This window comes from Callithrix jacchus, chromosome 1, assembly GCF_049354715.1.
Source record: "Callithrix jacchus isolate 240 chromosome 1, calJac240_pri, whole genome shotgun sequence".
NCBI classification, from domain to species: Eukaryota; Metazoa; Chordata; class Mammalia; order Primates; family Cebidae; genus Callithrix; species Callithrix jacchus.
Window position 1 is genome coordinate 85,999,405 of NC_133502.1, and position 14,448 is coordinate 86,013,852.

General features: G+C 40.8%; 1 protein-coding gene across 4 annotated transcripts in view; it reads left to right on the forward strand.

Annotated features, from left to right (window-relative positions):
- PCSK5 (proprotein convertase subtilisin/kexin type 5) overlaps positions 1-14,448 on the forward strand; it is a 470,824-nt gene that overhangs the window by 343,140 nt on the left and 113,236 nt on the right. For 3 of the 4 annotated variants that reach the window (XM_078366047.1, XM_078366050.1, XM_078366053.1), the window contains exons 21-22: positions 4,948-5,050; positions 10,592-10,728. In XM_078366047.1, the coding sequence (XP_078222173.1) occupies positions 4,948-5,050; positions 10,592-10,728 (240 nt within the window). Of the gene's footprint in view, positions 1-4,947; positions 5,051-10,591; positions 10,729-14,448 lie in introns of those variants that run through there. The other variant, XM_054254455.2, reaches the window with a different exon arrangement.

The window sequence follows — 14,448 nt, forward strand, 5'->3', positions numbered from 1 at the left end:
TTTGTGACTGGCTTATTTCACTTAGCATAGTGTCTTCAAGGTTCATCCATGTTGTAGAGTTTGTCAGAATTTCCTTTCTTTTTGAGGGTGAATGATTGTGTTGACTTAAAGTGAAGATGTTGCCGTCTCAGTTGATGGCCTCATAGTTTGAGCCTTGCTATAAAACTTCATGCTCAACAAGGTTATTAAAAATCAACTTATTTCATTAGTACTTAAGTAGTTCAAAGTGTTGCTGACCATTTATCGTAGCTGATTTTAAAAAGTACAGATGTTTTAATAAAAATTATCTTCACATAATTGTATCTTAAGTTGGAAACTATGTGTTGACATCCTTGCAAAGAGATAGTATTATTTAATTAACACTCATGATTGTACAATCACTCATACTTTATGATTTCTGGCATCTGAGTGAGAAGGTACAAACATAGGCCTCACACAGAGGCCTATAGGTAATTTCATACCCCAAAGTTACTCATCGAAATAACCAGATCAAAAACCAAGCAGCTGGATTCTCATCAAATTCCTCCTACCTTCTCTTACTAATCATCTTGCTAAAAAGTTTTTAAACCTATATCCTAACCTACCATATTTTTGTGCTGATTAACTTTTTTAGGGTACATATATATTCACTAGAATTCTACAATAAATTTAGCTGTAATCAATCAATATTATGAAGTATAAAAGAAAGCATACGATTTCATCAGGAGAGAGGAGGCTCTTCTGGCCATGTAAACCTAAAAAAATATGATGATACTTCAATGATATTTTGTAACTTTGAACATTGTGATACACGTTCCTTATTCTGGAAGACTTTATAAAGTTTACTCAGAATCTAGACTTGTTGATAATATTCTACAGTGCTATGAAGAGATGGAAAAAGCACAGTAAGCCACTTGACTGTAACTTTTTTAAATTTCTAAGTTTTAATTTTTAAGCTGTGCCTTCAACTTTTGAGTTGAAGCATTCCTCTCCATGTGACTATACTTCCTCAATGTCCTTTGAACCATTACAGCATAGGATGAGAAAGGAACTGAAGGGGTAATGGAACAGTTTTGATCACAGGAGAAAGATGATCTGGAAATCATAACAGTGGATGAAGATGCCAGAAAGAAGAGCTTGTAGGATGAGGTGGAAAACAAAATACTGGCCCCCAAAGGCTTTGTTAAAAGTGACTATTTGTAAGAATTTTGTATATCATGCCTGTCATAAACATTCAGCTTCATTGTGCAATGAAGACAGATGACAAGAATTTGCTGCTCCAACAACAACAACAACAAAATAAAGCAACTTCTCTGTGTCCTTAGAATCTGGTTTCTTCAGTTCCAAACATGCAGTGAAAACTTGTGCCTGTAAGAGCTAGGGGCAGTTGTTTATGTAACTAACGACATCTACATAAATATGAGACTGGGAGAAGCTTCCTCTCGTCTCATCTGTTCCAAAGCCAGAGCTTGTTCTAACATGAAGAGACATGCAGACTTGAGGAACATGTACAGTTGAGCTGTCTTACACCGACTCTCTTACATAAGCTTCAATGTCATGATGTTTTCACCATTTTGTTTCCAAATAGTAGGAGGAAAAAAACAAGTTCTAAGAGTCCGTTATCAGGGAGGAAAAGGGCTTGGGAAGGTTTTAGGTTAGGGGAAAACTTTCGTAGATCAGACAAGGATGAGAGATATGAAGAAGAGACTGAAGACAGAGGAACTGGGGGAGAACTATCCTGAGGAAAGAAGATTATGACAGTAGATGGGGAATTGACAATGGCCAACAAGACAGGCATACCTTTCTGGGAGAAAGAAAATAAGTAAAAAGCCAAGGAGAAGACAGAGATGAATTTTGACACTGTGGGGAAAAAAAAAAAAAGCCAAGGGGACTCAGACATCTTATTAGCAAATGAGGAGCTCATGTCTCCTTTTGCAGAAGAATGGGTGGAATTTGGGCTTTGGGATCGCTTGGCCTACCCCAAGTTGGGGATGCAAGGTGGAGACTGGAAGAGATGAATGAAGGGATAATCATTCGGTGACAGGGAGTCACCTGGGATGATATAGACTCATAGTGGGGCATAAGAAGGTGTGTTTGCAGGATGTATTTAAAATCTTGCAGATGGTGTAATCTTTAGTGGTCATATCTAAGACAGCACATTATAAGTGCCAATAGAGGCCACTGTAGTTGGGTAGATTGAGGACATGCAAAGCCAGGGTATTAAAGCCACCTACTGGCTTATGGAAGCCGAGGAGAAGGCAAACAAGAGATACGAAGAGAACTGAAATTTTTCACAGTTACATCTTAATAAGACTTCCCTAAACTAACGATGCCTCATCTGTATGATAAAGAAGACTTTGGGCACAGTTATGATATAACTCTCAGAACCCCTAAGTAGCATTTGACTTAGTGGAGCAAGGCGTTTTAGTTTAAAATCCTATCCTCCCATTGGATCTGATACATCATAGAAAAGAAGCTGGATGAACATGGGGAGTTGGAAGAACCAAACCACTGGGTCCGTTCCTACAGGCTCTGATGTCAGGGCAAAGTAACTGTCTTTGCCTCGGGTATAGCAGAGTCCAGTGGACACCCTTGCTCTTCTGTTTTGGTTTTAAATCTGGCCCGTCTGAGGAAGTAGAAGTCCCTTGGTTAGTAATTAGGTTATAACTATCTCTTTATAAATCATTCTCAAAAAATCTTTGAGAACCCAAGAGCAGGATCTTTTTAATTTGTATGTCTCTATATCTCCCTTAGTAGCTGGCATGTATGTAGGTGTTAAAAAATATATCCCTAGAATGATTGAATAGATACGCTGTGCTAACAGTCCACATTTTTCTAGAATACAATTTTTGTGGGGTTTTAAGCTTCTATGAGCCTCCTCCATTCATGTTCCACTCAGCATATATGTTTTGAAAGATACATAGATATCATCTAACTGTAAACACAAGTTGTTTGCACTGGCCTCTGTAGGCAAGGTCTACTCCTTCCTACCGAGTCTGCCCTGGGTCCTCTGCTCTCGATTTTGCTAGTACCTGGACTGATAATCACCCTGCTCAATTGATTGTGCCTCTTAAATCAGTGGAAGCCATAAATAAGAGGTGAAGTGGGGGAAGCCTGAATAAATAAAAAGAAGGCTACATAACTATGATGATGCGTGTAGTAAGTGACACAGTCTCAGCTTGAAATCACCACTCCTGCTAGATGGAAGTCCCAGCTTTTTTCTGCCTTGGGACTATTGGTTACCAAGAATGTCACCAGTCCAGTCGATGCCTTTGTGTGAGTTAATAAAAGGTGTCGCTCTACAGAGGCACGGGCAACCAACACCAGGGTGCCTGGCAGGGTGAGGCAGACAGGCTGGATGTCAGCCTCCCCTGGACCATTCGGGTGGATAGGCACCTTGTGCTAACAACCTGCATGCCTGTATTCTTTGCCCCTGCTGGTTCTGCACTTTCTTGGGCCTAGGTCTCCTGGGAGGTTTTCTACTCTGTCCCAAGGTAAGAATCACAATCCCATTCTAAACATTGCATATAAGTTTCCCAGTCCAAACTGTACCTTGGTAAAAATGGGAAGACAGAGAGGAACAGAGTCCAGGGTGTGCAGGATGTGCTGCGATTAGATGTTTGCATCACTCTGAACACGCTATTTTTCCTTCAGTTAACAAAACTAATAGAATAACTCTACATGAAAGGCTTTGTCTGCTACATAAAGGCAAACTCTAGTTGTCTCTTCACATTCATCTTTGGGGTTTAGTGCTAGCAAGTGTAAAATTTATATATATAAGGTTTACTTACATGCTATCTGTACCAGTCCAGTAAAGCGATGGGGGAAAGACAGGGGGATACATTTCCCTCGTTTCCTCACCAGTCAAGTCTAGGTTTCCAGGGCTCTTTTCAATGCAACTATGCTAAATCAGGCAGTCAAGACTGGAGTTTCGCTAAGACAACTTGATTAAACCCCGGGCAGGTCCTGCTACCTCACCCCACCAGCTGGAACTCAGACTGACAGTGTTTAGACATACTTACAGGGGCTGTCAGAGTTAGAGGGGGTGAGGTCCGGTGGTGGTTGTGTCTCTGCCAAAATCTGAAACCAGTTCTGAGCATGACCAGTTTCTAAACCAGGAAAAATAGCTCTGTGAATCTGACCAAATAAGTCTGTCAATTTTTTTAAGACAATGGCAGGTTAGGGTGAGTGCAATGTGGGCAGGAGGGTTGGATTCAGTGAGTAGAGTCCCATCTTTGAATCCACAAGATTCACCTTTCATGATATTGGCCTCCTTCTGCCACCTTTGCTGTGGGAATAATTTCTTAAATATTTCCAAGAAATTTGTGAGGCTGGATTTGCTTCTATGGCAGGGCCCCACATGTGTTTTTTTTGGGGGGGAAAGATGAAGTTTTCAATTAAAGGAAGAATTTCCTGGCTACTTGTTTACTATTACTCTTTCAGAGTGAGATGTAGCTCCCAATTGCCCAATGTCAGCCAAGACTCAGCACCCATTCTTCACCAGTTACCACGATTCTGGCACCTCTACCCCATGGGGTGGTAAGACAAGATCTGGGTGGGTCCTGCTCATTGCTTGACTTGACCCAAGACTATAAATGGGGCCTCTGTGGACCAGGAGACCTCAGCTTTTAAGGGAAAAGTTAGTAGGAGTTCAGTAAAGGGGTCCGGTGGGAAGCACCCACTTGGCCTTCCCTGCTTAAAAAATTGGTAACACATGTTGACTAGATTCAGAAATATGTCATTGCTTCATAACTTTTGAGATTCCAACTTCTGGGGACGCTGAGAGAGGAGCAGTTGTTATGATAAGGTCAGGATCTGGGGACTGACAGCTGAAGCCATTTAGGGCCTCTCCTCTCTGTGTTGTCTGTATCACTTTCAGGCAGCCACAGATCCGGCTGCTCTCAGACTGACAGTCCAGGCAGCCTTTCCATGTATAAATGAAGTAAACAATTAGATTTCATTCCCTAGGAGAGTACGTTGATGAGTATGGTCACTGCCAGACCTGTGAGGCCTCATGTGCCAAGTGCCAGGGACCAACCCAGGAAGACTGCACTGCCTGTCCCATGACAAGGTAAGTGGCCTCTCAGGATCTCCTGGTGGTGGGAGCTCATGGATTGCAGGGTGGAGAGAGGAAGAACTCATTACCTTAGTGGCACCCCATAAGCCTGGAGAAAAAAGAGAACCAAACTCCTTCCCACTCCACAGATATTCTCCTTGGTCTGGGCACAGCTCACCTCTGTAGTATTCTCTCCCCGTGAGGCCCAGTTCCCACAAGGACCAGTTCCCTGGACATGGTACAGGTTTCCTCATCAAAGAATAGGGTGCCTTTGATGCCACTTTTGATGCCTGAAATTTCATCCTTTTCTGCACACCTTTCCCTCAACCATCATTTCCAACTGCTGGTCAAATATCTACTTATTTCTAGAGTCAGTTCAAGGGTGAACTGTTCTTAAAGGCATTTCTGACCTCTCCCCAGTAAAATTACTCTCGTCCCAGTAAAAAAAAAAATTTGTGCCCTTTTGATCTCTATAAGCTTCCATAAAAGTACCTGTATCCTTTGAAGGTTTTCATTTACAAAGCTATCTCTTCATTAGACTGCAAGCTACTTGAGTTACTCATGTTTGATCTGTAGTACCTACCACAGTTCTGGGAAAATAATAGGCACTCAGTGATGTTTGCTAACGGAGTTACTGAGGAAACAGCAAGTATGCGAATGGAATGAGCATCTTTGCTAATACACTGGGAATTTCTAATGAAGAAAGCTGGAGGCCTGTTGTATTTTCAGTCAATGCTCCTCTGAAGCCAGCACTGAATATTTGTTGGCTGCTGAGTGTTTCAATCAATGGCCTCATCATTGCCCTGCCCAGCGCAAAGGAAGCAGGTCTCTTGCAGGCAAGGATGATGAGGCTGCTCTAGTGGCAGGCACTTTGCATCTCTATGATGGGCATTTCCTCTGCTTTGCATAATGGTCATTTTGTCCTACTTCTTCTGTAGGACTATAATAGTCTCGCAAGTGGGTGGTGTGGTGTATTTGTTCCTGTATTCCCCACAGTGATCAACACATAATAATTCAATAAATGTGTTTTATTGAACTTGATAAAGTATGTAATCAATATCATAGGTTTGGCTCTCTAAATAGCTCCCGCAGAAAAAGGAAGGAAGAAAGAAAAGAATAAATAAGAGAAGGAAAAAGAAAGGACCAAAGAAGAGAAACAAAGGAACAGTTTTAAGAATTTTCAATGCTAACCATGAGCATATTTTCCAAGTGTCTCTTTAAAATAACTATGCCTCTAAACATGGAATTTGCTTTAAAGAGGCATCAGGACATACTCTAAGATAGGGATAGCAGTCGCAAAATGAGGTTCTGTTTTTCCTCCAACTCTCCACCATACCAATAATCAAATTCCAATGCATGTTTGGACATCTTTTGAACTAGGGGAATATTTTAGCATTTGTTTAATAAAGCAGCTACCACCCTTCCTTTATAATTTTATAAACTATTAGGTTTAGCTCCTTAAAGACAATTAAAAACCTGGAGGAAGCAAGTGACCTCTTTGCTGCTGTATTTAACATGCAAAGCTCTGTGATGCTGGGGTACTCATTGCCCGACCTAATTTTCCTGCCCAGTCCTAAAGGAGTAACAGAGTCAGTGAACCAATTAAAAACATTTCAAAGTTACCTCTGTTCTGACCCATGCTCAAACATTTTATTTGATCTATTTCAATTAATTCAGAAAGGAAAAAAAACTTTTCCCTAGATTTCATTCTTTTAGAAGATTAAAGCACCAAGAAATTACACCAAGTGCCCTGTAATGGCTTAATTATGCCAAGTCAACAATCAGCAAAGAGGACCAGCTAACCCTGACATGTCATCTCTTCTGTTACAGTTCACATCTCTCACACACACACACACACACACACACACACAAACCCTGTGGGGCCTTGTGGAATACTCAGTGCCAATGTTAACATCCTCTCTGCCCAGCTCTTTAGCACTTGGTTTCACTGCCTTCTCTGTTTCTTTCAGCCCTGTTGGGTCTGGAATGGTTCACTGCCTATGAAAAGGTCAAGAGCCGGCATGAGTTGGGGAGAGAAGCTCTTCTCCTACAGAGATGAGCTTGCCTGGGCATCTCAGGAATCCATGAATTGGATGACTGGTAATCCCAGAGATGCCTTGAATTAGTTTTAAGGAAAATTTTCATCAGCCCCATTTTCTACTTTTATAGAGCAAAATATCTATTCTCTTCCACTAGGAAAAATTGTAGGCATCTGTTGAAAACTGTAGCCATTTGAAATGGGATTTTTCTTCAAGTTTCTTAGCAATATTTTTGTGGGAGGTTGGAGAATGTCAGGTGGGGGGGGCATGGTGGTATCATTTGGTGCCTTCACTTAAGCATAATCGTCTTCTCTATCTTTCTGTCTTTAGAAATAATCATCCCATTACAGAAGTTGGAGATCTATGCTTTTGTTAGGGTGGACATGGAGGGAATGGTTTAAAGCATGATTATGTACTTGATACGTTCCTAAAATTGAGTCAGCAAGACAGCCCCTTCTCTATGTCAACATGGAAGTGTTTCATGTCTGCTTCCTCTCCAATTTCTGAGTGGTTTTTAGTGGTTCCCATTAATGGGAAAACAAATTATTCCTCCCAACCAATCTGTTATCTAGTCTTATAAAATGGGGGTCCCAAACCCCCAGACCATGAACCAGTTCATGAACTTGTTCATGGCTTATTAGGAGCTGGGCTGCACAGCAGGAGCTGAGCAGCACGTGAGCAAGTAAAACTTTGTCTGTTTTTACAGCCACTCCCCATTGTTCATATTATTGCCTGAACTCCACCTTCTGTCACATCAGCAGCAGAATTAGATTCCATAGGAGTGTGAACCATATTGTGAACTGCACACATGAGGGATCTAGGTTTTGTGCTCCTTATGAGAATCTAATGCCTGATGATCGGTCACTGTCTCCCATCACTCCCAGATGGGACCATCTAGTTGCAGAAAAACAAGCTCAGGGCTCCCACTGATTCTACATTATGGTGAATTGCATAATTACTACATTATATATTACAATGTAATAATAATAGAAATAAAGTACACAATAAATGTAATGCACTTGAATCATCCCAAAACCATCCTCTGCCCCCAATTTGTGGAAAAATTGACTTCCATGAAACTGATCTGTATTAGTCTGTTCTCACACTGCTATGAAGAAATACCTGAGACTTAGTAATTTATTTAAAAAAAGAGGTTTAATGGACTCACAGTTCTGCATGGCTGGGACGGTCTCAAGAATCTTACAATCATGGCAGAAGGCAAAGGGGAAGAAAGGTTCCTTCACAGGGTGGCAGGAAGGAGAAGTGCTGAACAAAGGAGGAAAATCCCCTATAAAACCATTAGATCTCATGAGAACTCACTCACTATCATGAGAACAGTATGGAGATACACGCCCCATGATTCGGTTACCTCCCCCTGGGTCCCTCCCACGACTCAAGATTATGAGAACTACAATTCAAGATGAGATTTTGGGTGGGGACACAGCCAAACCAATCACAATCCCTGGTGCCAAAAAGGCTATAAAAGATAACATGATGATGTACTGTACATCCATTTCTCAATTGATTTTAGGAAGAAAATAAACCCCTAGAATAAATTTGCCCCATTCTTTTCAGCAGAACATCAAGTAGCTTCCTTTCTTATAATTCTCAGAAAGCTCTTCCACAGTTTTTCTTATAGAAAGATTTGGGGTTTTTTTGTTTGTTTGTTCATTTTAAACTAGCCACATCCAAAATGTTCCTCGAAAAGTCTTCTAGCTCAGTAACTAGTGCCAGGGTGGGGCTGGGATATTCCCCCTTGGCATTAATGCCATCCACTAAAAATCTGGGCTGGGAGCACATGCATCTCATTCTATGCCATGGTGCAGGGGATCTGTTTTGACATGGACAGCCAGATGTGTGTGAGTGTCTGTTTAGGACTGGGACTCACGCCAAAAGGATTCTTCATTCAGTGGTGCTGGGGATGGTTAACAGAACATGAGGGCCTGGAAATCCAAGAGTGAGGTGGACTTCTGTCTTAGGTTGTTGACTTGAATCCCATTCTGCCTCCAAACAGATGCAAATGAGACAAATTTCAGGGTGTCGGAATGAATGAGATGGAAGACTGTAAGTGACGTGCTATTCGGGATGCCTTGCCACCACCCAACTTTCCTCTAAACCTGGGATTGAAAGGGCCCACTCCACAGTTAAGGGTTGGTTCTAGCTCTAGAAACAGTGAGGTTTAAACAAGCCAATGCCAACACAGGAACAAGTTACTTGAGGCTTACACCTGACCTTTTGTGCGGTGTCCAGCATAAGTGGAGAGGACTGGTAGAGAGAAAAAGACATCTTCCCTTTCTTCACAGGCCTCAGATCTCCCAGACCTGGATGGCAGCATCATGCCCATGGAAGCATGAGTATGCTATGTGTTCAGTGAACCTCACAATTGGTACAATTACTGCTATTCTAAGGGAGCTGTAAGAGATGCCAATTTGGTTTCACCTGTATTACACAGGAATCATTTAGCAGATTCCACAGTAATTCAGACTGTTACTGAGCAGTGATCCCAAAGAGTGCTCACCAGACCAGCAGCACTGACATCATCTGGAATGTCAGAAATCAGAAATGCAAATTTGACATTCCAATTTGCCAGAAATGAAAATTCTCAGCTGCCTTCCCTCAAGACCCGCTAAATTAGAAACTCTGGGTGTGCAGCCCCCAGCTCACTTCATCTATTCACATTATCTACATTATCTATCTGACGCTTACACTTGATAAACATTTTGTATTTTTCTGAACAGAATTCTTGGATATGATTTACTTAATAACGTTTGCTGTTATGATTACTTTGCAAAGAATAATGAAGCAAAGCTATAAAAATATTAACAATGACATTAGGTTATATTTTATATATATGTAAAACCAAAGTTTTAGAAGCCCATATACTAACTCATCTGTAATTCCCTTTGTAATTTACAGGCATGGTCAGAAAATAGAGACTGCAGTACTCCATATATCAGAAAATGCTAGCAAAACACAACACTCAAAATCAGAGTTCATTGATTACTTGCAATATACACAGGCCAGGCTTCTAAGTAGCACCTAAGCTGCGAAGCAGTGTTTTATTCTCTGGTCAAGAGCCATTGGAGCTGACATTTCCTTTGCAAAGCATAAGAATGCTGATAGATAAAGGAAGAAGATTTCCTCCAAGGCCTGTCTCAGAGGCCCACTGAGTGTATGGAAAGTTTAGAGCCCTCCCTCTGACTGTTGGCTGGGTTTGCCTGGGGCCTACAATATGGATTAAATCCCTGTGGGCACCAGTTAGCTTGTTTGAAACCAGATTCAGGATTGTTTCACGGCCCGTTTCTGGCATGCTGGTTGTTAGGTCCAAATCTTGGGCCAAGGATGCCTACATGACTAATATTTCACATGTTCTAAGATGATCCGTCCCAGGAATCCCCATTGTTTCTGGAACAATGAAATGAAATCTGTACAGCAAACTTGAATACACATGTTCTGATACTCAGGGCCACTCTGGAAAGTCGCCCTGATGAATTCTAAAAGTCTGCTTTTCCTCTAGAATTTTAGATGATGGCCATTGTGTATCGAACTGTCCCTCATGGAAATTTGAATTTGAGAACCGATGCCATCCATGCCACTACACCTGCAAGAGATGCCAAGGAAGTGGGCCTACCCACTGTACCTCCTGTGGAGCAGGTGAGAGGGTTGCGACTCCTTCATCTTCCTGACCCCAAACCTGCACCTCTCCTAATGGCCATCATTTGGTTTGACTCGAAAGTCTTGTGTCTGGGTTTGAGGATTAAAATCAGGCAGCTGTTCACTGGAGAGCCTGTACAACCTTGACATTTCTGCTTGTTGTCAGGACACAATAAGCTTGTTCACCTAATTTGGGTGTAGACTCAGTGCCCTTGAAAATATGAGAAAGCAACTGAGAGATGCCTTTCGAGAGAAGGAAAGAGAAGGACATAGAAGCATGAGTCAGACATGAGATAGACAGTGAAGCTAAGATTTGTGGAGGTAAAAGTGAAAAGCTAGAGAATTAAGAAAGACACGTTCTATTTTTAAGGGAAGTATTGTATTAGATGCTGTGTCTGGGTCTTCTTGGAGCTGAGCTATGCCACTTAGAAGTTGCCAGTGCTCAGCAGCAACAAGGTTATCATTTCAAATGATTACAAACGTGACCTTTTGTGTCCCAGATTTACCTGTACTAAAAGTTTCCTGCTGCCATTGGATTCTGTTTCATGGTCTCAAGGGTTCTCTGCATTTTGACCCTTGACTCCTCTCCAGCCTCAACTGATATGCCTGTCTCCTACTGACCTCATGTGGGCCAGATTCAGATTCTATTTTTTTCTATATACTACTTTTTAAATTTGAGCCAAATTTAAAAGTTGGGACATTGCAAATAAAAACGTGAGTTTTTAATGTATCTTGAAAATTCAAAAGATCTGGCAGCACTGGACCTGCATTTCCCAAATCATTGCCTGGGGTCCAAAAGACACTGCTCTCCATCTGTTCCTAGTCCCCACCATTTCCAGATGTCTCACTAATCCTGAGGCTGTCAGTTACCAGCATCATCATTTCATCATTTTTCTGGTAGAAGAGAATTATCAACCTTTATTATTCCTTGCAATAAACCAAGAAAAATGAAGAATACATTAAGAGTACCATGCATTTGCAGGAGATCAGAAGATAACACATTTCGTTGTATAAATTAAAAATTATTGTTTTGGGTTTTGTCAAAATGTGACAAATATCTGTCTTGTTTTACCTCTAGACTGTCTTATTCTGTTTCCTTCCTCATCCTTAAGTTGATGATAATGCTTACTTCCTTAAGAGTTTTTATGAAAATTAAATGACATGAAATGAAATAAAACAATAAAGCATTTAGAACAGGGCTAGCCACATGGTGAGCACTCAGGGAATATTAACTATTCTTATTTTTATTATCATTACTGTATAGCTGCTTACTTTTTTGGGCATTTGAGTTTCTCTTGCTCCTAAGACTTTATTTGCAATGTTTTCACTTGTTGTCTGGCTGATGTCTTCCTATTCCATCTTAGTTTCAACATCATTTCCTCAGTGAGGGCTGCCCTAACCTCCTTGCCTAGAGTAGGCCTTCACATGAGCACCCTGGGAGCACTGCACTTCCCTCTTCATGAGCCTCAACACATTTGGTGTCCATTTGGTCCATAAGTGTCTATGCCCCATAAGAGCATGGCATGGTTTCTACCTTGTTTATGCTGTATTTTGAGCACCAGCACAGTGTCTGGTATATGGAAGGTGCACAATAAATAACTGAATGAATGAATGAATGAATGGTTCAGAGGAAGGAATGTTAAGACAAGCAGTCAGAAAATGTGGGTTCAAGTCCCAGCTTTGTTACTGACTGATGAGAAGGTACTCAACCAGTCATTTCACCTCTTTATGCCTCTTCTTATGTGTTAAAAAAAATAGAGAGAAAAAGGACAAGATGACATCTAAAATCTGTTTCACATCTCTATACACAGCACAAAATTAGAAAGAAGTTTAGATACCAAACAAATGTCTAGTCTTCTAAGCATCCTACAGCTACTTGGACCAATCTACCTATAAATGCTCTGACATTTCTACTGTACTTTCTATTTGAAATTGTGTTTAATCCATAATCTTAAACATTTATTGCATCCCTTCTATGTACAAGTTACTATGCATTGAATGTCACGGAAAATGAAATAGATGATAGCATGATACTCGCCTTCAAGGAGTTACAGTCTAACAAGGAGGTTTGTCCTCATATGTTACACAACAAGAAAATAATAGATGAAGATGAAATGCATGGTAGAAATCCTACCCCAGATCAGAGAAGCAGCATCACTTCCAGCTGTAGTGAGTAGAGAAGATGGATGTTTCAGTTGAAGAAGTTCCATATCTATAAATGGAAGCTTTAATAAAAGGCTAGAAATCCTCCAGCTGGAGGGTCCCAACAACCTTCATAAGTCCCTTTCACCAGTTTGTAGAGATTCCATCCCTTGTTTAATTGCGACTTTATTAAGGTTTATGTGTGATGCCTATTGGAAGTGTACATCTCCAGCTATATTGCTGAGGATTCACTCCAATTCTATTCCAGGTTTATTCAGTTCCAAACTGGACCCAAAGCTAAGTTCCATCAGTCACACAACAGCGACAGTAAGCGAAATGTGGTAGTCAACTTCATCAAATCTATTTTCAGAGTCTGTCCACTTTTCTTTTATCCTTTCCAGCAGTCCTTTGGCCTCATGCCTTCAACCCTCACCTTTTCTTTTCTTCTATGGACATCCAATATCTTCATGCTGGTCTACCTACTCACCTAACAGAATCAGCTGCCAAGAAATGCTCTCATGAAGGGGAATTACTGTCCAGAATAAACAAAAGCCAATCCAAACTCTTATCCCCTATTATCCCATTTGAACTCTTGTCTCCTATTTTCCCAGGAAGGTTTTTGGTACCTAACAAAAGTATAAGCCCTTCTACCACTGGAAATATCTTCATCTACATACTATTATAATAATTTAAAGGTGAAGACCCTGGGCAAGTAGCCAAAAATTTATGCATGGTATTTAAATTTCTGAGCTGTTCAAATTATCATCCATAACTAACTGAGCAGGGCTACTCGAAATTTGACCAAATCTTGACATAGTCTTGGACCAAACCTGTGGGAAAAGCTAATCATGGCCAAGGCATCTAAGTGACCTCCCTTTGCAGGTCTATGTATTTTAAACACTGAGACCCCTTCATATTCTCGTTCTTTAAACAAATTATAACACCCAAAGAGGCCCCTCAATAAAGCCATGTCCAAACAATAAAAATGAGATTGAATAACATTTTCTTCTAAATCTAGGCTCATCATTGCTAATTTTTAAGATTGATTATCCAGTTGTGTATAGGGGAAAATGTAATATTGCCAAATATGATTTCACTCATTTAATCATTTTACAAATACATATTTAGAACCTCATACTTCCCCTAAGCATCTGGATCCTGAGTTGATGTCACGTGAAGGCATAGGAGATGGAGAAGAGGTAGACTTCCTCACTGTTCTTTCTCACATCTTCCTACCTACATGGGAGAAATTGGGGAACTCTGAAAAAAAGATTTTGTTCTGAATGTGTCATGGTGGATGGAAATGGCATTTGCTAAGTTTTCATAAGGTGGCTGAGAACATAACTTGGAAGGTTGACCTTGTGATCTCCAGAGATTCCAGGTTCCACCAGATCAGTTTTGTGCTCCACGATGTTGACTGATAGCTATAAAATCATCAAACGCACGATTTATAGGGAAAAACCCTCTTTTTTCTTTAGAGGATAGTGTCTTCTATGTCTAACTTGGAAACAGCAGAATACTTTCTCTCACCACCTCTGTGGAAGCCCTTTTTATTATCTTGGTCCTACAGGAACCAGT